The sequence below is a fragment of the Macaca nemestrina genome, chromosome 7 (assembly GCF_043159975.1).
Source record: "Macaca nemestrina isolate mMacNem1 chromosome 7, mMacNem.hap1, whole genome shotgun sequence".
Taxonomy (NCBI): domain Eukaryota; kingdom Metazoa; phylum Chordata; class Mammalia; order Primates; family Cercopithecidae; genus Macaca; species Macaca nemestrina.
Genome location: NC_092131.1, coordinates 14843977 through 14871096, shown reverse-complemented (window position 1 = coordinate 14871096; position 27120 = coordinate 14843977). Strand labels below are relative to the sequence as shown.

Here is a 27120-nt window from a genome sequence, read left to right as displayed (position 1 = left end):
TAAGAACAAACTAATACAGAAAAATGGCACCAGAGAAGTGGGACACTGCTATAAGGATACCTGAAAATGTGGAAGCAACTTTGGAACCAGATAATGGGCAGAGTATGGAACAGTTTGGAGGGCTCAGAAGAAGACAGGAAGATGAGGGAAAGTTTGGAACTTCCCAGAGACTTGTGGAATGGTTGTGACCAAAATGCTGATAGTGCTATGAACAGTGAAGTCCACGCTGAGTAGGTCTCAGATGGAGATGAGGAACTCACTGGAAACTAGAGTAAATGTCACTCTTCCTATGCTTTAGCAAAGAGACTGGCAACATTGTGTTCCTGCTCTAGAGATCTGTGGAACTTTGAACTTGAGAGAGATAGTTTGGGGCATCTGGTGGGAGAAATTTCTAAGTAGCAAAGCATTCAAGATGTGGGCTGGCTGCTTCTAAAAGCCTATGCTCATTTGCAAAAACAAGGAAATAACCAGAAACTAGAACTTATATTTAAAAGGGAAGCAGAGCATAAAAGTTTGGAAACTTTGCAGGTTGAGCATGTGGTAGAAAAGAAAAACCCGTTTGCTGAGAAGGAACTCAAAGCTGCAGAAATTTGCATAAGTAAAGAAGCCCCGAAGGCTAATAGCCAAGACAATAGGGGAAAATCCCTTCAGGGCATTTCAGAGACCTTCACAGCAGTCCTCCCATCACAGGCCTGGAGGTCTAGAAGGGAAAAATTGTTTTGTGGGCTGGGCTCAGGACCCTGCTGCTCTGTGCAGCCTCAGGATATAGCACCCTGCATCCCAGCTGCTCCAGCTCAAGCAGTAGCTAAAAGGGGCCAAGGTACAGCTCAAGCTATTGCTTTGGAGGGTGCAATCCTCAAGCCTTGCCGGCTTCCACATGGTGTTGGGCCTGCAGGTGAGCTGAAGGCAAAAGTTGAGTCTCTGCCTAGATTTCAGAGGATGTATGGCAATGCCTGGATGTCCAGGCAGAAGTCTGCTGCAAGGGTGGAGCCCTCATGCAAAACCTCTGTTAGGGCAGTGCAGAGAGTATGTGATGCTAGAGACCCCACAGGGGCACTGCCTAGTGGAGCTGTGAGAAGAGAGCCACCATCCTCCAGATCCCATAATGATAGATCCACCGAGAGCTTGTACTGTGTCCCTGGAAAAGCTGTAGGTACTCAGTGTCAGCCCATGAAAGCAGCTGTGAGGGCTGTACCCTGCAGAGCCACAGGGGTGGAGCCGCCTAAGTCTTGTAAGCCCACCCCTTGCATCAGTGTGGCCTGGATGTGAGTCATGGAGTCAAAGGAGATTATTTTGGAACTTTAAGACTTAATGACTGCCCTGCTGGGTTTTGGACTTGCATGGAGACTGCAGTCCCTGTAGTTCTTGTTTGGGCTAATTTATCCCTCTTGAAATTGGGTCTATTTACCCAATGCCTGTACCCTCAGTGTATCTTGGAAGTAACTAACTTGTTTTTTATTTTACAGGCTTATAGGCAGAAGAGACTTGCCTTGTCTCAGATGAGACTTTGGACTTGGACTTTTGAGTTAATGCTGGAATAAATTAAGACTTTGGGGGGCTGTTGGGAAGGCACGATTGTCTTTTGAAATGTGAGAAGGACATGAGGCTTGGGAGGTGCCAGGGTAGAATGATATGGTTTGGCTCTGTGTCCCCACCCAAATCTCATGTCAAATTGTAATTTCCAATTTCGGGGAGGGACCTGGTGGGAGGTGACTGGATCATGGAGGTGGATTTCCCTCTAGCTGTTTGTGTGATAGTGGGTTCTCAGGAATTCTAGCATGTAGCACTTCCCCTTTTGCTCTGTTTCTCTCTCTTACTGCCATGTAAAGACATGCCTACTTCCCCTTCACCTTCTGCTATGATTGTAAGTTTCCTGAGGCCTCCCTGGACATATTTTTTGTGCAGCCTGCAGAACTGTGAGTCAATTAAACCTCTTCATAATTTCTTTATAAATTACCCACTCTCAGGTAGGTTTTTTTTTAATCCACTTTTTCACCCCCTTGGAGACAGAGTCTCACTCTGTCACTCAGGCTGGAATGCAGTGCACAATCTCAGCTCACTGCAGCCTCCACCTCCCTGGTTCAAGTGATTCTCATGCCTCAGCCTCCTAAGTAGCTGGGATTACAAGCGCACATCACCATGCCTGGCTAATTTTTGTATTTTTAGTAGAGACAGGGTTTTCCCATGTTGGCCAGGCTGGTCTGGAACTCCTGACCTCAAACAATCCACCTGCCTTGGCCTCTCAAAGTGTTGGAATTACAGATGTGAGCCACCATGACAGGCCTCAGGTTCTTTTTTTTTTTTTTTTTTTTTTTTTGAGACGGAGTCACGCTCTGCCGCCTAGACTGGAGTGCAGTGGTGCGATCTCGGCTCACTGTAAGTTCCGCCTCCCAGGTTCACGCCATTCTCCTGCCTCCGTCTCCCGAGTAGCTGGGACTACAGGTGCCCGCCACTACGCCCGGCTATTTTTTTTTTTTATTTTTAGTAGAGACAGGGTTTCACTGTGTTAGCCAGGGTGGTCTCGATCACCTGACCTCATGATCCGCCCGCCTTGGCCTCCCAAAGGGCTGGGATTACAGGCGTGAGCCACTGCGCCCGGCCAGGTTGTTTTTTATAGCAGTGTGAGAACAGACTACACCAGCCCTAGAGGAGCGCTGAGATCTGGGTTATCTCTGGGCAGACCACACAGCTTTGATGCAGAATCCTCATGTTTAGAATACAAGGCTGGATCTGGGGCTTGCCAGAACAAGTCCAGAGAAAACACAAAGGGAACATCACCCAGCCCTGACCGTGTTCTTGGCTGAGCCAGAGGCCCTGAGGCAGCCGAGTGAACTCCATGACAGAAACTTATCTAAATGCTTGAGGGGAGGGGAGAAAGGTGGAGGGCTCTGGTCTATGACAAGGCCAACAAGTCTACTCCACGCCAGGTGGAAGGGGCCTGTACCACCCCATGCTCCGAAACAAGAAAGGTTCTCATGAAGAGGGACCATCTCTGTTCCTGGTGATAACTTGGCCTTTCTTACCTGCCTGGCCTTTGTCTGTGTTGTACCTGCCACCGGAATGCCCTCCCTTCTCATCTCTGCCTGTTGAAATAGAATCTTTATCACTGAATCCCTCAGATTTGGCCCAGACTGGGGACTTATTACTGTTGGGGGCCTACAAGGGGTCCCTCTCTCACAGGTTTTTTTTTTCTTTGAGATGAAGTCTCACTCTGTTGCCCAGGCTAGAGTGCAGTGGCGTGATCTTGGTTCACTGCAACCTCCACCTCCCAGGTTCAAGCAATTCTCCTGCCTCAGCCTCCCGAGTAGCTGGGACTACAGGCATGCGCCACCATGCCCAGCTAATTTTTGTATTTTTAGTAGAGATAGGGTTTCACCATATTGGTCAGGCTGGCCTTGAACTCTTGACCTCAGGTGATCCACCCGCCTCCCAAAATGCTGGGATTATAGGCATGAGCCACCGCACCTGACCTCTCTTGTAGTTTTTCTTGGCCGCCGTGGAGACACCTGGCCCACCCTTGGAGCCCCCCAGCACTGTCCTGCCCTGTGAAGCTGGCACCACAGATTGTGGTTATGGCTTGTCCTGTGTTTCCTTCTCCTTAACTCATCCCAAACAATAATGCCTGCCCTGATGCCTGCCAATGTTCCCCCTCAATTTCTGGCCTCCACCCCATCTCTTCCTGACCAGAGTCGCCACCCTCACCACACCCTCAGCATCTTTTCCTGAAGCCACAGCAGCCTCCCAGTGGCCTCCCTATCTCCCCCCACAGGCTAAGCAGAAACTGGCCCTGGAGGCCCTCTGGGCCTTGGTGTGGGGCTCTCTCCTGCAGCACCAATAGCCCCCATTTCTCCTGAACATCCTGCTCTCTCCCTGAAATGGTTCCTGCCTTCCTCTAATCGAGTCCATTATTTCAGAGCTGCTCTAAATACTACCTCTGCAAGAGCCCCACAGACAACAAGGACCACCCCTTCCTGTGGCCCTGAGCCCATGACCCCACGTGCCCCAGGCCTGTCTCTCATGGGAGTGGGATTTCTGCTCAGAGCCTCCCCCAGTGCATCTGTTTCTTACATATCTGATTCTTGAAAAAGTTCTTCCCTCCTTTGCACACTTATTGAGCAGGTACTATGTTCCAGGCCCTGATCTGGTGATTCATGGTCCCCAAATACACACTCGCCCCTGTCCTCAAGGCTGTCATGGTCAGGTGGGGAAGAGAGTGGGCAGCAGACAATGATGAAACAGTGGAAAGAATGTGTGATGAGGGCAGCAAAGGGTCTGTGGGTAGGGAGGAAGGCACTCAGACCCACGCAGGGAAGGGAGTATGTGGCACAGAGGGCTTCTGGGAGGAGGCGGCCTGAACCAAACCCCAAAGTTGGAATTAGTCGTGGGGACCAAGAATATTCCAGACAGGCAGAACACCATGGACAAAGGCCAAGGGTGAAGAGGGGTGCCCCTGGGGTTCAGCTTGGCTGCAGTGTGGAGTGCAGGGGCAGTATGGCAAGAGACGCCACCCAGGAGAGGGAGTGGGCAGGGGCGACATGCCCCAAGACACCCAGCACAAGTGACAGGGCCTGGAGAGATGCAATGATAGCAATCAGATTCCATTGAACTTAGAAGTATGCAAGGAAAAACCATCGTATTTACTCAGTGTGGCAGGCAGACTCTAAGGTGACCCCAAGACCCCCTGTGGGTGGGCGACACCCTGCATGATCGCCAGGACTGCATGCATGATGGATGGGTTCTCCTCTGGGACTCGGGTACGCTGCATTGCTGCCCTCAGAACAGGGAGATGGTCTGGGTGACTCTTAAGGCATCACAGAGCTGCCTCTCTGAAGAGGAAGCTGGAGATTCAAAGCACAAAGAGACTGGCCAGCTGTGGCCGCCTTGCAAGTAGAGGGGTATCGTGAGAAGAAACGCAGGACATGTAGGAGCTGCTGGCCAGCAAGGGTGGGAACCTCAGTCCTACAGCCACCAGGAACTGGATTCTGCCAACAAGAGTTAGCTTGGAGGTAGATTCCTCAGGGCCTCCAGAAGAGCACCTGCCCCTGCAGACACCTTGATTTCAGCCTGTGACACCCTGGGCCAAGAGCTCGACCACACCATGTGGGCTTCTGACCCACCCACCTGTGAGATAATAAACAGGTACTGTCATAAGTCACTCAGTCTGTTGTCATCTGTCATGCAGCAATGGGAAAGTAACACATCCAGCTACTATCAGCTTTCAAGGGGGAAACACAATTGTGATATTTGGAGTAACTGGGGGGAAGGAGGGGGCAATTCGCCAGTGGCTACAGTCCCCTACCCTGCTCTCTGAAGGCATCTAAGAGACCCTATGGCCTTGCCACAGCTGCAACCTCCCTGCTAGCAGCTAGATCCTCACTTAGCTACCTGGTGACAGGCGAGCTGTGGACAGAAAACACTGGAGGACAGGAAGATAAGACAACAAATGCCACAGGTGCAACGTTACAGCCCAATACAGCAAGCCACAGGCAGGGGAAGAGCAGGTTTCCTCAAAACCACCTGACTCAGCTAGTGACTCATTTCATCTTATGTGACCAGAGAGCTGTTTGCAACCAGAATGTCCAAAGCCCAGGAAAAGAGGAGCCAGACACTGGCCCAGACAGAGACAGACATTTCAGCGCCCGATGTCTGAGTCTGGCGGCGGTAGCTGGAAACGTGGGTAGACTCTGTGGCAGCTGCTCCCACTGATTTACAGCCCCTTCCGGGCCCAGGCAGACGCTCACTGTCCCCGCTCAGCTCCAGCTCCCGCTCCCAAAACATGGCAGCCTTTTTACTTTCAAGACATTTTAAAAATGTTTGGAGGGCTCTTTCTGGTAGTACCTATTCTAAAAGCAAAGCATCTTAGCTTGGCCCCAGAGCAAAGATGATGCTTACATTGATAACCCCATCCATAATTTTTAACAATGGGACAATTTTCTTCATACAAAAAGGGCTCTAAGTAATCAACAAGACCAACAACTCAACTGAAAAAAATGGGCAAACAACAGGCAAAGATTCGTTCATAGAAGACATGCAAATGGAGCCAGTGAATCCAAGATGGGACACTCAATTGTGCCAATAATGACAAACACACATCAGACGAGCTGGGTACGGTTTCCCCAGGCAGACTGGCGCCATCAGGAGTGAAATTTGCTCAAACTTTTTGAAGGGCAATCCAGTGAGATCTGCCAAAGTGAGGAATGTTTATAATCTTTGGCTGAGAAATCCCACTTCTAGGGATTAATTATACAGAAATATGCAGGGAGCTGTTTACTGCAGCCCAGTTCGTTTTAAAAACAAAAATCCAAACAAGACTGGAATGACCTTATGGGTCCAATATAAATTAGGATTCATTCATTCATGTGTGGAAATATTATGCTGCCAGCAAAAGGGGCAGACCTGATCCCCCTCATCTTCGTGGGCTGACATGGAAAGAAGCCAAGCAAGACACATGCTCAGGGAGGACAAAGAGCTGTATCAGGATGTGGGTAAAATGACCCTGTTTCTAAAATGCACACATTGCACCAGAGCCTACTGTAATGAAAAAATAAAATTAAAAGTGCACATATACCTCTACATGTATGAATAAGAAGGGTCTAGAAGGATAAGTTGTAAACTATGAACAGCGGCTGCCTCAGGGAAGTGAGGCTGGAGTTAAACAGATTCAAGAAGCACCAGCAATTAGGGCCCACACACTAATACAGGGAGCTCAAGAACAGACCTGTGCAGCGCCAGAAGCAAGGGCGGCGAGGAGGCACCCAGTCAGGGAATTCCTGAGTGTGTTGAGTGCAACAGTCTCTTAAGAGAAGCGCCAAAGACAGGAGGGGACTCTACAATTGATTGGATGGAAAAGGCTAAATTCTGCAGAACTTCACTGATTCTATGGCATGTTTTCCATATTTTCCATCTCTGAAATTGAGATGTGTCTCATAATCGATATTTCACAACTTCCTTAGGATTTTTTCTTTTTTATAGAATATAAAGTATCAGTGCATCTTACAATCAGTGATGAAATTCAATACACTGCCCCTGGACTAAAGATTCATATTAACACATTACTAAGGCTCTGAGAAGTCCTGCAGCAAAGAAACATGTAATCCTGATTCTCCAACATATCTGACACTTTTCTCTTTTCCTTATTTTGCCTTTCCCTTTGTTCACACATGAGATTATGCTGACACTCCACAAGGTGCCACCTGGTGCCCTGTGGATGTCTGCAAAGCTGCAAGGGGATCTTGTCACTTTCCAGGGCAACTGGGGTGGTTGGGACACAGTTCTTACAATTCTGTATGATGACTGTTCGGTAAATACCACAGTAACAATGGCAAGACCCATCCATGGATGCTACAAGAGAAGGGCAAAGGTATGAGAGAGAGTCTGCAAAGAATCCTCTTAGAAGGTTCTTGCCAACTACAAAGGAAAAAATAGAAATGTAGAGTGGAGAAGCCTGGTGGACTTTAACCAAATAACTGCTGCTGAGCAGACAGAAGACATCGTTGTCCTCATGTGCCTCCTGATATGACACGCTAGGGAGGGACTGGCACTGCTGGGTGGTGTTCCTGCTGAAAATGTATGACCTTGACCTAGTCACGAAAACACCAGATAAACCCGAATTGAGGGACACTCCACAAAATAAACAGTCGAGGTTCTTCCAAAGTGTCAAGGTCAAAACCTGAGGCTCCATCCCAGACAGCAGGAGACCACAGAGAGCAACAGCAAGATTGGATCCTGGACCAGAAGATGGGTATTAGTGGGACAACTGGGGAAACTGGAATTCATTTAGGCCTTTCAATTACTGAATAGTTATCAATGTGGTCTTCCTGGTTTAGATAATCATGGTCAGACAGGATGTTAACACTGGAGGAAGCTGTGCAAAGGGTATATGGGAACTTTGTGTACTATCTTTGCAACTCTGTCAAAATTTCTTAAAAATTACACTAAACATACCTGTGCAATGTGAACTTTATTACAATAAATCTAGAATACATCATCTAGTAGCCAATAAAGAGATTTTTAAAAGCCCACTTGTGTTACATGATGGGTCACCCTGAAGACATTCTTGTCTGGGGAAATGAACCTAGGCTACAGATTTGCAAACATGGGGCTGGGCGTTTGGGCATAATGGACAGAGGGGAGCAAATGCCTGGCAGGGTCTGGTCTCATGGGGGTCACTGCAGGCCTACCATCAGGGCGCCAGGGGCTGCTGCCTTTAGCACTAAATGCAAGTTCAGAAACACAGGACTCACAGGGTCACAGCACACAGGGTGTGGTCTGAAACTCACAATGCACTGTCCGCCCGGAGAGCTCCCACCGATTGAGGGATCCTTACAACAACCTGTGAGGAAGGTGCCCCAACATTAACTCCCTCCCCATTTTACAGACAGGAAAGCTGGGGCTCAATGCAGTTAAATAACTTGCCTAAATGCACACAGCTGGGTGTTCAGGAGAGGCTCTGAACCCAGGCAGTCTGACTTTAGATTCACTATGGCACTGCTTCTGAAAAGACCCCTGCAGAGATGTGGGTCCCATGGAGAGAGCACTGGACTGAGAGTCGGAAAGGTGCCAAGTGGTCCTGAGTCAACCATGCAACCACTCGGGGCTTCTATTCTCATTGTTGAGGATGTGGAGAAGGGCAATTTTTGTAGGGTTTCGAGAACTCAAGATCTCTTTCAGCTGGAAAAACACTAAGTGAGCCATAAATTCACACTAAAGTGTAAATGGCTGCTATTGGATACTTTCTGATCAATCTGACCAACAAGGAGGTTTTGAGTACCCATGTGCCCTGCTTATATTCCAGAGGAGCCAGGAGACTCAGTGTGAGGAGGGGGAAGAAGGTTCCTGGGAGCGGAGTCTGGAGGGAGGGAGTCAACACAGCCAGGGGAAAGGAATTTGGGGTGAGAGCCAGAGTCCCAAAGACAGTCTGTTCACCAACTGGCCTAGGATCAGCGGCAGTGCCCTAGTAGAGTGCTCAAAGCCAGGTGATGTCACTGGGTGAGTACCTCCTAGAGGAGGGGTGCCTGTGGGTCGAGAGGAGACAGGCGTTTTCAGAAAGCTCTGCAGGAAGGCCTGGGGCAGGCCCACCTGGACCAATGGGGGTATCTCGGACAGAAGCCACTGAGCTGGATGGCGCTGGAGGGGTTGGTTCTGCGGGTGGAGGGGCCTTCTTGTTTTGCTGGAGAATGGGTCCCTGCCGTGGTCTTAAAGGCCCAGCAAGGTTAAGCTCTGAGTGAACAGACAGGAACATTCTTCCCTAGATGAAGGTGCCTCTCTCCTGCAGGGTGCCAGCCAGCCTCCATGAGAGCTCAGTTCTCTCCTGCAGGGTGCCAGCCAGCCTCCATGAGAGCTCAGTTCACTCCTGTGAGTCTCTCTTGGGAGCCTCCAGACCACTGCCCTGGGCCACAGCTGTGGAAATGAGGAGCTTAGCAGAGAACCCAGCATCTGTTTCATCTCTGCCAGGGCCCTTAGGAGGCCTGGATCTGACAACCTCTCCAGAAAAAGCTGATCCAGGTTCCAGGGCCACTGTCCTCCAGGCACAACCCCCAGCCCTGGTGGGACAAAGGGGTGAGGCTGCCAGAGGGAGAGTGGGGAGGCTCTCATTACTCTCCAGGGACCCCCCAACACCCTGCTGCAGCTAGGCCAGGGAAGAGATGGCACGGAAAGGGCCGCGAGTAGGCCTGTGGGCCTGATGTGGAGCTGGCTTTGGCTGTGGGGGTGCAGAAAAGGGGACGGGGTAGGGTGATCCTGGGGGCACGCTCCCTGAGGCCCTGTCCTGCCCTGAACATCTCCTGGCCTCTGCTGCCTCAACTGAGAGCCTGGCCAGCAGGACTGATGCTTCCAGGATTCCCGGGTCCCTGGGGGCTGACACAGCCTCGTCTTAGAATGTGAACGTGTGGATGGCTGCACAGGCGGCCCCTGGCTCCAGAGGACAGGAGCAGACCACACGGAAGGGTCAGCCAAGGGCAGGGAGATGGGAGGGATTCTGAGAATCAGCTGTAAAATAGATGTTTGTTGTAAAGGAACAGGGTGAGCTTTGGCATCAACATGGAGCTCAGCTTGAAGATGCACCAGCTCTGAAACCTCAACTAAGTTACCACAACCTCTCGAAGGTTCCACACCCCCATCTGTAAAGGGGGAACCCTGCAGCTGGGGGAAGGAGCAGCTTCGAGGACAGGAGGAGCCACCTTCACAGGCCAGACCTGGTCCCACATGCTCTGGGGCACCATTTCCTCCTCACCCCACGACTCCCGGACTGGCGGAGGGCACTGGCCTCCACACGGCACGTGCCAGGAAGGAGGCTCATGTGGACTCAGACCAGGGCTGACCTCGGTCCCAGCTGCCACCTCGTGCCGGCGAGGCACCTACCCGGCCTGGTCCGCAGCTGGCACTCAGCTGCCCTGGGGCATGGGAGCCACAAGCACGATCCTGCTCTGCAGAGCCTCCCCTGCACCCAAAGGGCGGGTCTCAGCCTGGGTGGCGGCAATAGCCTATGTGAAAACAAAAACAGTGGTGCTTTCACACATCCCCTAAGTCCAGGAAAGGGAACTACAAGCCAAGCGCCTCCCCCGAGAGGCCCCTACCTCGCTGGCACCCTGTTCTCCCTCATTCCGGACCCCTCCATGGGGCATGCCGTCCCCTCACCTCAGCCCCGTGGTCTGGGCAGGTTGACACTGGGGGAGGCATGGGCAGGTACACACCGAGAGGTCGCTGTGCCCAATCTGGGGTGGGGCCACCACCTGAGATGCCCACTCAGCACGACCGAGGCACTGGCGACCCACTTCCCAAATGAGCGAACAACTCAGGGGAGAGTGACTGGCCCGGTCCCCCGACGGGCTAAGATTGGAAGCCTCGTCAGCGACAAGGTCCTTCTTTCCTGCCATGATGTGTGGCTGCCCTCAAGTGTCATTTCTTGGACCCCAGAGGGCACCCCCAGGGACGATGGCCATGCCACCAGCACTAGGAGAGCCTGGGCAGAACTCGCCTGCAGGCACACAGCCCCAACCCTACCTATCTTCGCCTCGGTCCCTCTCTCATCAGCCACAGGGGAGCTGGGGGCGTGGGAGGGGTACACACAGGGGTGAGGGGCTGGGCTTGAGAACCACTGGCTAAGAACAGACCCACACTGTGTGGGTTCTGATCCCAAATCTACCCCCAGTAGCTCTGTGACCTTATGTAACTTAAGCTCAAAGCCCCTCAGTATCCCCACCTCTAAATTGGAGGTGATAACAGAACCTTCCTCATAGGGTCATTAAGTGGATTAAATTAGCTACTATCTGTAAAGTATTTAACCCAGCGCCTGGCACGCTAAGCACCTGCCTAAGCGCTGACAGACGCACAGCTCAGAGAGGCCACACAATGCGGGGGGAGGGGGCGGGGGCAATGGGCAGGGTCTGAGGCCTTGACTCCAAGCCCCCACCCCACTGCAGCTCCCTGAGGGTTGACAGTCAGTTCCTGCCTCTGGGAGCAACTCCCCACCAATCACAAACACCCACCCCCAAGGCAGAAGCTTTTTGGGGAATTATTTCTCCAGGCTCTAAGGAATGTTACTTTCTCTTTGCTTGGTATCTACATTACTCAGTTTCAATCCAGCTTTCAAATGGCCTCTAAGATGAGCCCTGATTAAATTCTTATAAAACCACAGGCAGAAGCATTCAATCTGTGGTATGCATCCCCGTCCCCAGGAGGCCTGGGATCCCAAACGGGCCATCTGTCACCCCCAGAGCAGATGTGTGAGAGCTTCTAAGAAAAGGAGAAGAGGAGAGACTCCCGTCACCCCAAAGCAGTCAGGGCTTTCAAGGACCTCTCCAGCCTGTTGCCCAATGGTCAGAGACCTGCTGTCCCTGCAGACAGGGACACAAACCCACGCCTTGCAATTACGGCCCAAGTGCCTTCTCACACATGGTGCCTTCTCAGCCAGTTCAGGAGCCAGCTGGAGCCTTGCCCAGAATCGCTGAACCTGGGGTGGCACACCCACGCCTTGGCCTCGGGGCTTCCATCTCTGGACCCTGGCCCTGGGTGGCAGAGTGGGCTGCTGATGGGAGAAAGAGCCTGCAAATTCAATGTTTGTCACTGCAGCCTCCTCCCTCCCTCCCCAAGGCCTGCACCAGGGAATGCTTAATTTCTAGGAAGAATTAAGTGCTTGGTTTGGATTGAATCCAAGCTCACTGCTGCCTGTGCCTCTGCCTAGGGGGTGTGGGTGTGGGGAGGAACGTGGGTGTAGGTATAGGCATGGCTGCCTCCCAGAAGCAGTCATCTATGAGGGAAAGTTGGAGCCCTGGCATGCTGGGGTGGGTCATTCTGCAAGCCAGGATGCTGGTTGCTACAGGGAGGAGACTGCTGCCGAGGTCACAGACTGAGGCCAAAGCCCCAGCCAGAGGAGAAATTCCAAGGTCAATCAGCCATGGGAAAGGTAGGTCCTCAGGCAGGGACCCATGTTTTGGAAAGTGACAACATGGAAGACTGCTAGTGCTCCCCTAAAACTCATTCTAGCCCTTCTTCCACGGTGATAAAACCTGAGTTCTAGCTGGGCATGTGGCTGCTCAGAACAAGGACTCAATTTCCCGACTTCCTTGCAGCTTAGGATGTGGCTAATTCTGGCCAGTGTTGGTCCTGTAGCTTCCAGAACCCCTCCTTAAAAGAGAACTAGGCCTTCTTCTCATTTGCTTCCTTTTTCTTAGTCGTCCTCTCCATCCTAATGTCTAGATCTTGGATATGAGGGCTGGAAATACAGCCATCACCCAGGACCAGATGGGCAGATTACAGAAGAATAAGGAGCTAGAAGGAGCCAGGGTCCCAGCCCCTGCACCCATGCTGGATGGCCTAACTCTGGGCTTTTACATCAGAGAGAAAGGAAGTTCTGTCACATTTAAGCCACTGTTATTTTAGGTCTGCTGTTAAAGTAATTTGAATGCTAACTGATACTAAGTGGGTGGGTTTGAAGCTGCCAGAGCTGAGGCAGAGAAATGACCCTGCTTCCCCTCCAGGCTCTGAATGAGACAACGATGAGCTCTGGAAATGTGGAACTGAGAAGGCAGTGACCTCACAAAGGCTGCCCAGAGACAGCGGGGTTGGGAGCTCCCAGCAGCAGGCCTCATCTGTCTCCTGGATGCAGAGCTGGGGTGGGAGAGGCCCTCCATGGCTGATGCTCTGCAGGGAGACAGATGGCCCACCTAAGCACAGACCCTTATCCAAGGGCTCTGCCTGCTGTTCCTGGGAGAGCCTCCCCTTGTGCCATGGCCCAGCTGCCCAACCCCACCGCAAAGCAGGGGCTCTGGTCATCTCCCTCCCCCTGCTCATCAATGAGGATCCTAGCAGTCCTGAAGCGCCCACCCATCCCCCACCAGCTCTGTTTTCCCTGCAGCTGTCCAGATTCTCTGAAAACAGAGACAGCAGCCTTAGTGCCAGGGAGGGTGACAACCGGAGGAAGTCTCGCCAAGCCCCTTCTCCCAACACAAAAGCATGTCACTGGATTGCTGTGATTATCTGAGGGAACTTCAAGGGTAATTATGGCCATTTACAGTATGCCTGAAAGGGCTGAGTGCCTCCAGGAACAGCAGGGAGTGGAGGAGGGGGGCCCAGGGTGTGCTTCTCAGGAAGGCTCTCCGCCTCTGCAGCTTGTGGGGGCATGCAGCAGGGACCCACCCAGCAGTGCTGGTGAATGGACAGCCACTGGGAGTCAGGAAAGGGCTCCAGGAAGTCCCAGCCTCTGACCGCCCTCCTGGAAGAATACGAGCCCAGGCACGGGGTGCATGATAAGGAAAACCCAGGGTGCAACATTCATGGCCCACCCACCCTACACTTCCTGCTGATCTAGAACCAAGCGTGTGTTAGGGTTTGGTCAACGGCTCTCTCTCTGGACCTGTTGGGGACTGGGTCCTCTCCTGGAACACCCACAGCTCTCCCCCTTACAGGCAGCTCCTGAACTTTCTAATCTCCCAATGAACTAGGACACACCCTGCTTAAAATTCCCGACCTGATTCCTAACTGCCTCCACGAGAGGCCCAATTCCGAGCCAGGCAAGTGGGCAATGGAGGTACCTCCTGGGCCTGCCTCTCAGCGTGTGACTTCCTACGGTCCACCTCATCATCACTGGGTTCCTGCTCCCTGAACACAGCATACACGCTCATACCCCGGGCCCAGCCTCACTCTTGATCCCAAAGCCCTGGTCTTCTACTCCTAAAAATCTAGGATGTGAAGACTCAATTAGGATGCTGGGGTCCTGCCATCATGGTGGCAGCAGCTGGAGCAGTTGCTGTTCCCGGGTGACCCAATGGGCCAGTCCCATGCTAAGTGCGCTGCAGACATCATCCCGGGTATCCTGACCCCTGACCCCATGGCTGAACCAGGTATCACCCACATCTTCCAGAACACCAGCAGAACTCAAATGATTGATTTGACTGAGACCACGTGGCTAACAAGAGCCCAGACTGGGACCCACACACAGGGTGCCTCCCTCCAGAGCCTGTGCCTTTGGCTCCAAAGGGCCCTTCAGCAGCACTGTCTTGAATCCCATCCAAACGTGTCACTCTTCAAATGGACGTGTCCGGGACATGAGATGTGACTGCTGGTCTGCCACCTTCTTCCACTCACTGGGCTTTCTCATGTTCTAATACAGCCTTCTGCTCTTCACACAGGCAGTGTCCAACAAGCATACCTTCTGGAAGGAGGCTGACTCCCTCTCCCAACATTTGACCAAACCTTCACCTATGGCAGACTGAGATGAAGGTGACCCCAGAAGGGAATGTACAGCTCTTTCTTCCCATCTGGGATTCTGGATGGCTCCAGGAAGACAGTGCAAAGGGAGGGGAAGTGCACAGCAGAGGCCAATCACTCCAGGCCCAGCAAATAAAGGTTGCTGGCGTATGCTAAGAAAGCCTGCCCACAGGGGGCACCAGGACAAAACCCCCATTCTCTGCACCCACCAATGTGTCAGGCATTCAGGGAAAGAAGCCTCAGGAGCCCTTCCAGGACAGCCAGATCCAGCAGCCAGCTCTTCTGCAGGGCACATTCCTTCGAGAGGGAACCAAGGACTCACCCATTCTCCAGGCCAGGGTCCTCAGTGGTACCCATTTCAGGTTCTTCTAGATCCAGGGCCCTCTGGCCATCAAGCTCAGGAGTAGGGGCCAGGGAGCCTGAGTCAGAGAGACCTGGCTGGATGCTAGCCCAGCCACCTGAATGCTGTGTGACGTGGCACGTCTGCTAACCTCTCAGAGCCTCTGGGATTCATCTGTAAAATGGGAAGGCTTATCATGCCCACTTCTAAGTGTACCAAAAGGGAGAATACAAGGAGAGGGCCTAACCCAAAGGCAGGAACACAACACATACTCAATAAATGGTGGTCTCAGACTCCCATGCAGATGGTCTGCCTCTGGAGCTGTGAGCCAAAAGGTACCCACTGGTCCCACCAGTCACCATCACAGGAAATTATGCCCAAGGCCAAGTCACCATCCAGGTCAGCGTTCATAGCAGCCAGGTTAGGCCTCAATCATGGTCTGTAGGGCAGGGAGCAGGGGCTGCCTCCTTGACCCCAGGATAAATCCTCACAAAGCCTGAGGGTCCAGGCCAAGCACTTTTCCTTAAATTTAAACAAGAGCTCTCAGTAGGGCACACTTTGACCAAGCAGTGAACTAGAAGGTTACTGTTAACAGGAGTCTCTCCACAAAGTCTTTCTCACATAAACCCCCTGAGAATGCAGCCTTGAGTTCTCTGGCTCTGCCTGCCCCAGGGGTAGGGAGGGGTCGGGGTGAGTCCTCAGGGACAGGAGCCTGCAGTTGGCAAGGGAGGTGCTGCAGCGAAGAGGGAGGCCCCTGCCCTCCAGAACAGAGTGGACCCATGAGGTCCAGCAGCCACATTACATCTCCACGTGTTTGATTTAAGGCCTTCAGTTTCTGTTTGTGTCCTCTGCCCAGTTACATAACTCCACTCGCCTGCCTGCCGCTGAGCTGTCTGCACACACTCCTGCTCTCCAGCCACTGTGTTACCAGGACACTTCAATGTCACCCATGGGTTCAACATAACAAAACAAAACCCTCAGAACCCCTTTCCGCAAGAGCACCCTGAGGCCTTCATTTCCTCACTGCTGGTCACAGGAGAACGCAAGGACCTCCCCAGAATGACTGCCCCATGGAATTCAAATGCTTCCTGCCCCAAAGTGCTTAAAAAGACAAGACCCCTCTCTCTCCACACCTCAGGCCGTGGCCACTTTGTGACCACAAAGATGGCCGCCTGCCACGGATGCGGTGCCACACATGTCCCTACCTTCCATGTAGGCCTCAATCTTCCGGATGAGCTCGTAGGACTTGGAGCGGTCAAGCAGGGTTCTGATGGCAGGCAGCGGGTCCAGGACGATGGTCTCAGGGTGGGCATCGATGTACTCCTGAAAGGGAAGCAGGCTGCTCTGGTTAGAGCGGGGGAAAGGCCAGGTAGCATTTCACCCCTTGTGCCCTCTGTACATTCATCCCGTCCTACCCTCCAGCCCTGGCTTTGGTGGAAGGTGGTGCATTCCAGCACTGGGGCATTGCAAGCAGTCACCCTGAGATCTGAGAGAGAGGCCTGACCAGGCCAAACTCAGAAATAGAGCGCCACGCGGAAGACAGCGAGGAAACCTCAACCAGGCTCAGAGCAGGCCGCCTGACTCCGGACAAAACCTCACCCGGAAGCAGATCCACTCCAGGCGCTGGCTCCTCTGGGAGTGGCGGCCCCGTGCCCACACTGATAGGGACTCTGAGGCAGGGCCGGGGGAGTGGGATGAGGCCAGGAGTCATCAGACCGTCTGTGGGAAGGTGTGGCGGAGAGAAACATGCCACAGGGTGGGCACCGGCCACCCAGCACTCCTCAAGTACTGCACCTCCATACCTGCTAGCTTTGGGGTAGGCACGAAGGAAATGCAAGAGAAACTGTGACAAAAACCAGTCTCTAAGGAACTTACTATCTTCTTAGGGGAATAACCCTTACATGCGGGGAAGACACTGTTGTCCAGAACAGAACTCAATAAAATAACAGGCAGAATCCCACACCACCCTGGTGGGCCAGACCAACCCGAGCTGACATAGCAAAGGAGCCCACCCTTGCTCTCAACCTCCATGATTCTAAGGACAAAACTGGAATGCTGGCGTGACGAGAGGGGGTCTCGGGGAAAAAGCTGGCCTAAAGAAGGCCTCAACCAGCTGCTGCGGGTTGAATTGTGCCCCCCAAATATACGCTCAAGTCCTAACCCTTCAGCACTTGTGAACGTGGCCTTATTGATAAGGAAACAGGGTTTCTGTGGATGGAATGGAGTTAGGACGAGGTCATGCCGCATGTGGGTGGGCCCCAATCCCCTGGCTGGATTTCTTAGGAGAGAAATCTGAACACAGACACAGGCAGGAGGCCGTGTGGAGACAGACAACTGCAGTGACGCACCTACAAGCCTAGGAGGGCGGAGGGTGCCCACCCCCACCAGGACCCGGGAGAGGGGCAGGGAAGCTTCACCCTCGGGGCCTCTGGAGGGAGCCACTGCTGATGCCCTGACTGCAGCTGTTGGCCCCCAGGGCTGGGAGATTCCCGTAGTGTTAGGCCTCCCAGTTTGTGATACTTGGTTACGACAGTCCAAGGAAACGGACACACCAGCGTGATTCCTCCGCCCAGCCAGCCCCTGCCCTCCGTTCACCATTCCGCAGCCTGTCAGTGAGGCCTGCACAGCCGGGGAAACGCACCCCAGTGCTGCCGTCCTAGTGAATCTTATGGACAGAAGGAAACCGCCATTTGGAATTACTTTTCTTCAGTGAACTTATTTTGGTCCTAGTGACCACTTGTTAAGCCGAAAGCCACTTTTAACACAAAAACCAGAGACTCATATTCCCACTTTTGCTCTGAAATCGGTCTCTCCTTGGATTTCGCGGCAGAGTGTCTGGCCCTGGGCTCCTTTCTGTCTTTCGGTCTGAAGGTTTAAAGACTTCAGCGGCAGCTGGCGTAAACTAGGGGAGGCCTCGCGTTCCAGTCCTCACGCCTGTGACTGTCCTCACCCCTTAGCCATCCTCTCCCTGTACACAAGTGCGAGGACCTAGATGCGGGGCAGGAGCGTCACAGCTCCCTCCGGCCGTCAGCAAGCCACTTGGCCACCAACCTGCTGCCTGTAGACAGTGGACCAGGCACTGATGCGGGAGAGCCCACGTCTGCCACCCACACAGAGCATGGGGACTAGCCGAAGAGTCTCCTTAAGGAAGGTTTTATGTAGAGCTGCCCTGGGGCCAAGCAGCCATGCCCAGTGCCTCTCACCTGACAGTCTCAGCCTCACCCAAGTGCCTGCACCTGATCCCTCATCTCACTTGGGGGCTCTCCATGGGCAACTACCCCTCTCGGCACCATTTCATCATCAGAGTCTGTCCTTTTAAACGCAGTCCATGCTTCCACGAGAGCAGGTCACTCATGAGGCCCTCCCCGCCGAGACTCACACATATGTATGAAATCATATTCATAGCACAACATTAATAGCTGGGTGCAGTGGCACAAGTCCGTGGTCCCAGGTACTTGGGAGGCTGAGGTGGGAGGATCACTCAGGCCCAGGAGACTGAGGCTGCAGCAATGTACAATGATGCCACTGCACTCCAGCCTGAGCAACAGAGTGAGACCCTGTCTCCAAAAAAAAGAAAGAAAGAAAAAGAAATGTCAATATTAAAAGGTCATCCACTCAAGAGACTTCACATCACTGACAGTGCTCTGGGCATTATGTGGGGTGCAGCAGATACTTGGATGATCAAAAGCCTTCTCCGCTTCACCCCACCAGATCTATAGTCCTGGCCAGCAAGTTCATGTCCTCGGTTATGAGCTAAAGGCAGTTGGCTGTCCTCACTCCCCTACCCTAAACACACCAGGAAGAAGCCTGGTGTAGTGGGAAGGCTATGTGACCAGGAGTCAAGAAACCCAGGTGCCCGGTGTCATCACCTCTCAGAGTCACCGTTGGGCAAGTCACTTGGCTTCTCGGCATCTCAGTCTCCACATCTGTGACATGAAGAGTACTGCAGATGCCCTTAGGGTCTCTGTAAAGATGGCCTCTAGTTCTAAGGGTGTAAACAGACTGAGTAAATGAAGAGTGTACTTGTAAAGGTAAACCTGAAGGCTACACAGGAGAGCTGTTCTAGAACAGGACGGACCACTAGCTAGAGGCATTCCAGGTAACGGGAGGGCCACCCACGCATTTGCTGCCTTCCTTCCAAAAGGGGGCCAACAGTCGAGCACGTGCATGGGACGAGCCACTTCTCCCTCGGCAACTGAGGCTGCTTAGAACACAGACATGCTCCTTCCTCCCCTCAAAGTTCCGAGAACAGTCTCCGCTCAGTTCTGAATAAATGAGGGTGATTCTGATTCCATGTTTATGCGTTAGGACAGTGACCTTTAAAGAGAGAACTCAGATTCATTAAGACATGAAGTTAAGCCAAACTCATGAGGAAAGAGGCTGCATGAAACCAAAGGGGAAAACATCTGACAAGCAGGCGCCAACAAGCTTTTGACCGGGCATGAAAGCATCGGCATTAACAGAAGAATTCCTCCTAAACACGATCTCTTCTAGGATGGGGACAGAGAGGACAAAGAGTTTTCCCAGTCGCCTCGCTATCCACAAGTGGACTTCGTGCCAAGCTTTCCAGCTTATCTATTATACTGAAGGCCTCGTGCATTTTTCACAGGTCTCTTAGAATTACCAATCTGCTGGGCGGGTGAGCACCCTGTACCACTTTATCACCACTCGGAGGAAGAAAGGCACAGCCGTCTCCACGCCAAATGGTAAGCACATGTTCCCTCGCAGGGCCTGCTGGCTAAAGGACACCAAGAGCGCGATCCTGGAGCCAACAAGGGCAGCCTGGCTCTAGGCAGACATTCAGCCCCCGCCAGGATGAGGGCTGGAACACACCTGGGGCAGAGCATCATGGTGCCCGCCCACAGCACACGCTCCCTCAGGCTTTTTAGAGGCCCCAAGCCCATGGAATGATGCCAACAGGGACAACCGGCCCTTTGCTAAGCTGTCACTGAGAATCTGAGCAGAATGAGATGAACGCCAGAGATATACTCTTTCCTCCTCCATCCTCACAGGCAGGAAATGAGCAGTGGGTGAGACACAGGGATTTGCTCCTTCTAATGGAAAATGCTGTCAGAGTCCTGAGTTCAGATTCTGCCTCTGATGCTGACTCGTCCTGGGCAAGGTCCACTCTGAATAAAGCCTACCCGAGGTAGCTGCTGTGGGCATCATGGAGATCACGGATGCAAAAGGAGTTTGTAGACACAAAAATGAAAGGATTCTCATTACCCTGCAACACCTGGGCTCCTAGGGCCAAACCCGACACAAGGTCTCGGCTCACCCTGCCTTGCCCTGTGCAGCTGACCCCAGGGAAGCCAGCCATGCCCATGGAAGGGGGCTGTGGTTCTGGCCCATGCCCACCCTCCTGTTGATGCCAGGGTGCAACGCAACCTCCCACCTCCAACCCTGCTGGCAGCCAAGGCTCCAGGCAGTGACCTTCCAGGGCATTCATTTTTCAGAGATGCAACTCGAAAAGGACTTACAGATTAAATAGGAATCTGGGATGTGTTTCAAAACAATCTGGGTTGGGGGCAGGGACAGAAGTAGGTGAGGGACGGATGAAATGAGAGTGGCTGCAGCTGCTGACGCATGAGGCTGGGAGGTGGTACCTGGGAGCACGTTGCGGCATTCTCTCTTCTCAAATATTTTTAATTTCCCATAACACAAAGTCTGGGGGGAAATGGGAGGCAGGTAACCAGATCTTCCCCTTCTACCCTGCACCCCTAGGTGTGCCAGAAATGGATTCAAACACCAACACTATCTTTCAAGAAGAAACAAGAGCCAGCTACCCAGATGGGAAACACAATGAGAGATTAAGTATAGTAAGGATAATAATAATAAATAAAAATGATCATAATCAGTAATCATTTAAAAATAAAGGCAGTGGCCACTTACCTGGGACTTGCTATATGCACACTGCTGGACAAAAGGGTTTTCAAAGGCACTGCTTCTTTCAATATAAAAACCCTATTGGGTAAAGGCCCAAACTATAAAACTTTTAGAAGAAAACACAGTCATAAATCTTCATGACCTTGGATTAAACAACAGTTTCTTAAATGTGACCCCAAAAGTGCAAGACAGAAAAAGAAACAGATGAAGTGGACATCATGGAAACTGGAAACCTCTGTGAGTTCCGGCCCCCATCTGCCCTAGGCCTGTGCTCTGAGGAGAGGCTGTGCGTGGCCCGCCTGCCAGAGGCCCAGGGGCCGGACTGACCCCCTAAGCCAGCAGGGACAGCCACACGCAAAGCAAGTCCTGACAGGTCTTGTAGCACCTTCCCATATTTGGGGGTCCCCCACAGCACAGTGAGGGTGGCAGGGCTTCTCCCCATTTTTCTCAGGACCCTGAGACTCTGAGAGGTTTTGGTCAGAGACAAAGTCCCGGGCTCTGCCCTGCCCATCCTAACAGCTTGCTCCTTCCTTCACTCAGGACCCAGGGGCTGAAATTCTGCCCACTGGGCTGCATGGCCTGAGCGCCGAGCGGGCACAGGGTAACCTCCATGGCAGGGCTGGGAAGGTCCTGCTCCACACGTTGCTTAGGAAATCTCTCCTCCAGTGGGCAGGGAGGCTGGAAGGGAAGAAAAGGCCCCACACAGAGCCTGGAAACCCCTCCTCCTTGCTGGGCCTCAGCTCCCTTCTCTGTAGAGTAAGGGTTGATGGCATGAAGGGGCTGCATGCCAGGGAGCTGGAGGCCGCCAGGCCCGGTTAACTGGGCCTTCCTCATTGTGAGCCTGGGCCTCACCTGTAAATGGAGATCGTACTTCTTCCTACCTCATAGGATTTTTATTAAAAACAGCCTGATTGAGATATCATTCACACACTATGCAATTTACCCCAAAGCAAGGGTTTTTGGAATATCAACAGGGTTGTGCAAACGATCAGCTCAATTTTAGAACGTTTTCATCCTGTCAGAAGGAAATCCCATTCCCTTTCACTCTCAGCCCCAAGTCCCAGCCTCTGGCAACCACACGTCTACTTTCTATCTGGGTAGATCTGCCTATTCTGGACATTTCCTTTAGGCGAAGCCATGAGACATGTGGTCCTTCGTGACTGGCTCCTTTTGCTCACACGGTGTTTTAAAATGCATGCTTGTGTGCGGCAGTGCTTCGGTCTACTTCACGGCGTGGGTGTAGCGTCTTTTGTTTGTCAGTTCATCACTGGATGGAATTTGGGTTGTTTCCACTTTTTGGCTGTTAGGAACAACGCCGCTGTGAACGTACGTGTATAAATTTTTGTGTGAACATACGTTTTCACTTCTCTTGGGTGTATACTTTGAAATGAAAATACAAAAGACCCCAAGGTTTGGCTCCTCAGGCATGGATGTTTTAAATCATGATCGTAACGATCCACCACAGTATACAAGTGTGGCACTTTTCTGGTTCAACACAGGCAGTTACACAAAATATTGCATTTGATTCTCAGAGCAGCGCCATGGTTTACAGAGCAAATGCCTCTGTTTTTATTCCCATTTTATAAATAAAGAAACCAAGTCTCTGAGAGGCAGTGTTGACTGGCTCAAGGTCAAACACAACCAGCTAGGGGGCTTTGCCAGGATTCAAAATCAGCCGTTTCCGTGTCAAACCCCAGACCACTGCAGTGCACCTGGTCACCTACAGAAACACGGGCTCTGTGACTGAACCGCTGTGAATCCCCAGAAAGGCTAGGGAACACCTGAAAGCTGAGCACTAGTGAACTCAACATATCACAGTGGCTCGCGGTGGCTCGCGCCTGTAATCCCAGCACTTTGGGAGGCTGAGGCAGGTGGATCACCCGAGGTCAGGAGTTTGAAACCAGCCTGGCCAACATAGGAAAACCCCCTACAAAAATACAAAAATTGCCGCGCATGGTGGTGCACGCCTGTAATCCCAGCTACTGAGGAGGCTGAGGTAGGAGAATCACTTGAACACGGGAGGTTGCAGTGAGCCAAGATCGCACCACTCCACTCCAGCCTGAGCGATAAAATGAGACTCCATCTAATAATAATAATAATAATAATAGAAGGCTGGGCACGGTGGCTCATGCCGTATCACAAGGTCGGGAGTTCAAAACCAGCCAGTTCAAGACCAGCCTGGCCAACACGGTAAAACCCCATCTCTACTAGAAATACAAAAATTAGCCGGGCATGGTGGTGGGTGCCTGTAATCCCAGCTACTCAGGAGGCTAAGGCTGGAGAATCGCTTGAACCTGGGAGGCAGAGGTTGCATGAGCTGAGATTGTGCCACTGCACTCCAGCCTGGGTGACAGAGCAAGAATCTGTCTCAGGAAACAAACAAACAAACAAAACAACAGCAAGCACAGGCCTGAACGCCAGCGTGGGCCTGCCTGGAGTTTGCTTCTTGGGACTCCAGCTTTCCACGTGGAACAGACCAAGCATTAGAGGGGGCACAATTCCGTCACCTCCCCCATGGCCACAGCAGCATCGCTGGGGATGACAACAGCCTCCCGTACTGAACCCAACAGGATTCTCGAATCCTGACCACCATCTGGCTCCAGAGGGAGCTATGGGTCGGCACCAAGGCAAATGCAGCATGTCATGCCCAGAGGAAACTTCCCGGCCAACCCGAGGATCCACTGCATCAGGGCCTGTGTGTTCAGTTAACACTCGGCCACCCCATTAACACCAGTGATTCCCCCCTTGACAGAAGAACTGAAATTACTTCCTTATGGCTGTTAAAAGTACTCCTAGGGGCTTTCATGGGAAAGGAAGTGATCCTGGGCTCACTTAGCACAATCTCACTCCCCTGACTCCTCCTGAGAGCACGGCCAGGCCCAGCTGAGGGCCACAAGGCCTGGCCTTTCCACCAGCTCCTCCGTACCCAGCGCCAAGTGAAACCCTGGAAGTCTCTGGTTCCTGAAGCCTTGGCATCTTGACGGGGGTCCTGCCAAGATTCCAGGGTGAGTCATAAACATGCTCACCAAGCACAGGTCACAGACCTATACACCTTGCAGGAATGGACACATTTCCCCTCAAAACAACCCTATGTAGATCCCGTTAGCAGCTCCATTTGACAATCAAAGAAACTAGGCCCGGCCAGGTGCAGTGGCTCACGACTATAATTCCAGTACTCTGTGAGGCCAAGGCAAGTGGACTGCTTGAGTCTGAGAGTTCAGGACCAGCCTGGGCAATATAGCGAGACCCTGTATCTACAAAAAATTAAACATTAGCCAGGTGTGGTGGTGTGCACCTACTCAGGAGGCTGAGGTGGGAGAATCATTTGAGTCGGGAAGTTCGGGGCTCCAGTGAGCTGTAATCACGTCATTGCACTCAGCCTGGGTATTACAGTGAGACCCTGTCTCAAAATAAAAGAAAAAGAAAAAAGAAAACAAAGTAGGGCTCAGAGCACCTAGTGGGTGGCCAGGGCTCTCCCTGCCAGCAGTGGCCAAGACGGGGTCCGAACCCAGGGTCTCTGGCTCCACAGCCCTCCAGTCAAAGACCCAAGGCATGGAAGGCCTGGTGAAATGAAAAGCATCTCAACTCTAACTAGGGCCAGGGTTGCTCAGCAGTATTTCAGGAGAAAGGGAAGCCTTTCTCATGTTCGCTACCCAAGGCGAGGCCGCCAGCCTGACAGTCCAGGGAGGCCGGGCGTGCTCCATCTGGGGTCAGCACGAGGTAGAGCATCCAAGAAAAAATAGTAGGTCTAGTTTGCAATTTCCTTTCCCAGACGGAAAGGCACAGAAGGTCAGAACTAGCAAAACCCAGATGGACCCTTCGTCCACCCTCCATCTTTTCAGAAAGGGAAAAGGAAGTGGCAGTGAGGCCAGGGTCGCAAGGGAGCGTGGCAGAGCTGAGATTGCAGCTCCATCTCCACTGTTCCTCCCAACCCACGGTCCTCACTGGTTGCTGTTCTCTCAAAGCCACAGCTGGACCAGAGCTCTGCATCTCTTCCCAGCCCTGAAGCAAGACGGATGTAAGCAAATGGAAGACACACACCCCTTAGGACAGTAAATACGTGACATAACTGAAGGCCACAGTCCACAGGACCTCTGTGAGGAGGGTCCGTGTGGCACAGAGGGAAAAGCGTGTCAGGGCCAGCACTGCACTTATGTACAGGAGGGCTCCCAGGGCAGCTGCTGAATGAAGGAGTGGCCCCTGCAGGGGGAGGACTAACAGATACAACAGTGTCAAGAGCAGTTGTACTTTTGAAGGCAGAAAGTGTGGTTCCGCAGAAAGCAAAGCCTCTCCATGGGAGGTCAGGTCACATGCGGATAGGGGCGGGGGCAGGGGCAGGCAGGCTAAGCAATGCTTTCTGGGAAGGACAAGTAATGAATTCTCTTGGCAGACCACTGCAACCGTGAAACTAACCCCTGCTGATTAACTTGTCATCAACCAAGGCCAGCCAAACATCCTCCAGGCAAAGCCTTCCTGGCACCTCCCAGAACACCTGCCTGTTGATTACAGCTTACAGAAAACCACATGCCACAGACAGTCCCGGGAAATCCACACTAGGCCTGGGTGCAACAGAATGTGCCAGGCGGCCAGGCTGGCAGGGGGTCGGAGTTGGAGATGCATGCAGGTAAACCTTGGAGGTGGGCTCTCAAGAGCCAAAAGAAGGTTGCAGCAGCATCCACTGTGCGCTGCGACAGGACCATCAAGCCTAGTTACCCAAGGTGCCATTCACAAAGCCTACCACTGGATTGTGCAGTGTGCAACCTATGTAACAGTCCCTGACAGTCAGCCAAGGCTTCTGCCTGCCCGTCACTGTCAGATAATCTTTTTCACAGCCCAGCTGCACCTGGCTAACTTAACCCCAACACATGGGTCCTAGGGCACTGTGCCAGTTGAAACAAATGCAGAGTCAAGAAACTTGGGTTACAAGTCCGAGAACTGCCATTCACTTTATGTGTGTTTCTGAAAGTCACTTAAGTTATCTGTATCTCAGTTTCCCATCTGTAAGATGCATGGGCTAGAATAACTCAATTATAACATCCTTTCTGCCTCTTAAGTTCTAAATTATTTGATTCTGTGATGTGAGGAACAAACCAAAAACAGAGCTGTTAGCTCCCTGAATGGAGCCAGATGCCCCCCAGGCCCGGAGACATTCAAACAGAGGAGCCAGGGAACGCTGTCCTCAGAGCACACCCACGGCACAGTCACTGCACGCACCCCAGTCGCCTGCAAGCCAGCGAGATCCATGCCCACCACAGGTGAGGAAGGGAGGCCAGCAGGAGGCACACCCTGATGGGCAGTGGACAGCTGCGCGTTGGCGACAGGCACCAACCACCAGCCCAAGCAAAGCTGTCCTCTGAGGCTGCGGTTCCCTGCGGTCTCTGTTTCTCCTGGATTCAGTCCTAGTGTGTGAGGGCATTTCCTCACTCCTTCTTCCCTAACTTTTCTGAAACGGCCCCTTGGGAGAGCTGAGCTCTCCCATCAGCAGACACTTGGGTCTTAAGCAACCCTCATTTGTATTCCAGAGAAATCTCCCACGTCTGAGCACTCAGCCTGAGGCCTCCCAGACAGTACAAGAGCAGAAAGAGTGGCAGCCTCTGAGAAACACATGTGTGAGAATCAGTGCGTGTGAGAGCTTGAGAGTGCATGTGTGTGTGTGCGCGTGTGTGGTGACGGATGTCACCTATTCACTATCGAGCAATCGCATTCTCCCCACCCTCCCAGAGGCTACTAAGTGGCGGTCATGTGGCTGAGCAAAGGAGAGGCGTGGGACTGACCAGCAAAAAAGGAGCAGGGAAGTGTGGGTGTGGGGGGCACAGGGCTGGGGGCTGGGGAGGAGCCTGCTGAGGCTGGTGATATAAACCACAAAGGGCCACCGGCATGGGCCGGGGCAGAAAGGGCACTCCAAGCAGAGGGGACAGCAAAAGCAGAGGTCTGGGGTGGGGGAGCACAGCACATTCGCAGGCCTGCTGGAGGCCTGGCAGGACTGGGGCAGACGGCAGTCTCAACATGAAAAGTGAGGACAAGGTAGAGAGCAGGAGATGGGTCAGCTGAGGAAACTGACCAGCTGGTGAGTTTGGACCTGACCCTAAAGCAACAGGGTCCTGAGCTGGGAAGTGACAAGGACAGCTATGGGTTATGGAGTGACCAGTCCAGCAGCCTGCAAGGCCACAGGATGGAGCTGGGGATGG

At 52.6% G+C, this 27120-nt stretch overlaps 1 protein-coding gene and 1 long non-coding RNA gene across 7 annotated transcripts in view; one reads left to right on the top strand and one right to left on the bottom strand.

Annotated features, from left to right (window-relative positions):
- The window catches only part of LOC105467527 (inositol-tetrakisphosphate 1-kinase), a 181514-nt gene that overhangs the window by 38205 nt on the left and 116189 nt on the right, over positions 1-27120 (bottom strand). For 3 of the 5 annotated variants that reach the window (XM_011717174.3, XM_071099689.1, XM_071099686.1), the window contains one exon: positions 16252-16369. In XM_011717174.3, coding sequence (XP_011715476.1) covers positions 16252-16369 — 118 coding nt within the window. The other 2 variants (XM_071099688.1, XM_071099687.1) reach the window with 2 other exon arrangements.
- On the top strand, positions 19616-26726 carry LOC105467529 (uncharacterized). Of its 2 annotated transcripts, none has more exons than XR_011625601.1 (5): positions 19616-19752; positions 20771-20865; positions 25987-26187; positions 26455-26541; positions 26654-26726. It is a non-coding gene; the product is annotated as an uncharacterized lncRNA (long non-coding RNA). The 2 variants fall into 2 exon arrangements; XR_011625602.1 differs by having other exon boundaries at positions 26455-26551; positions 26654-26717.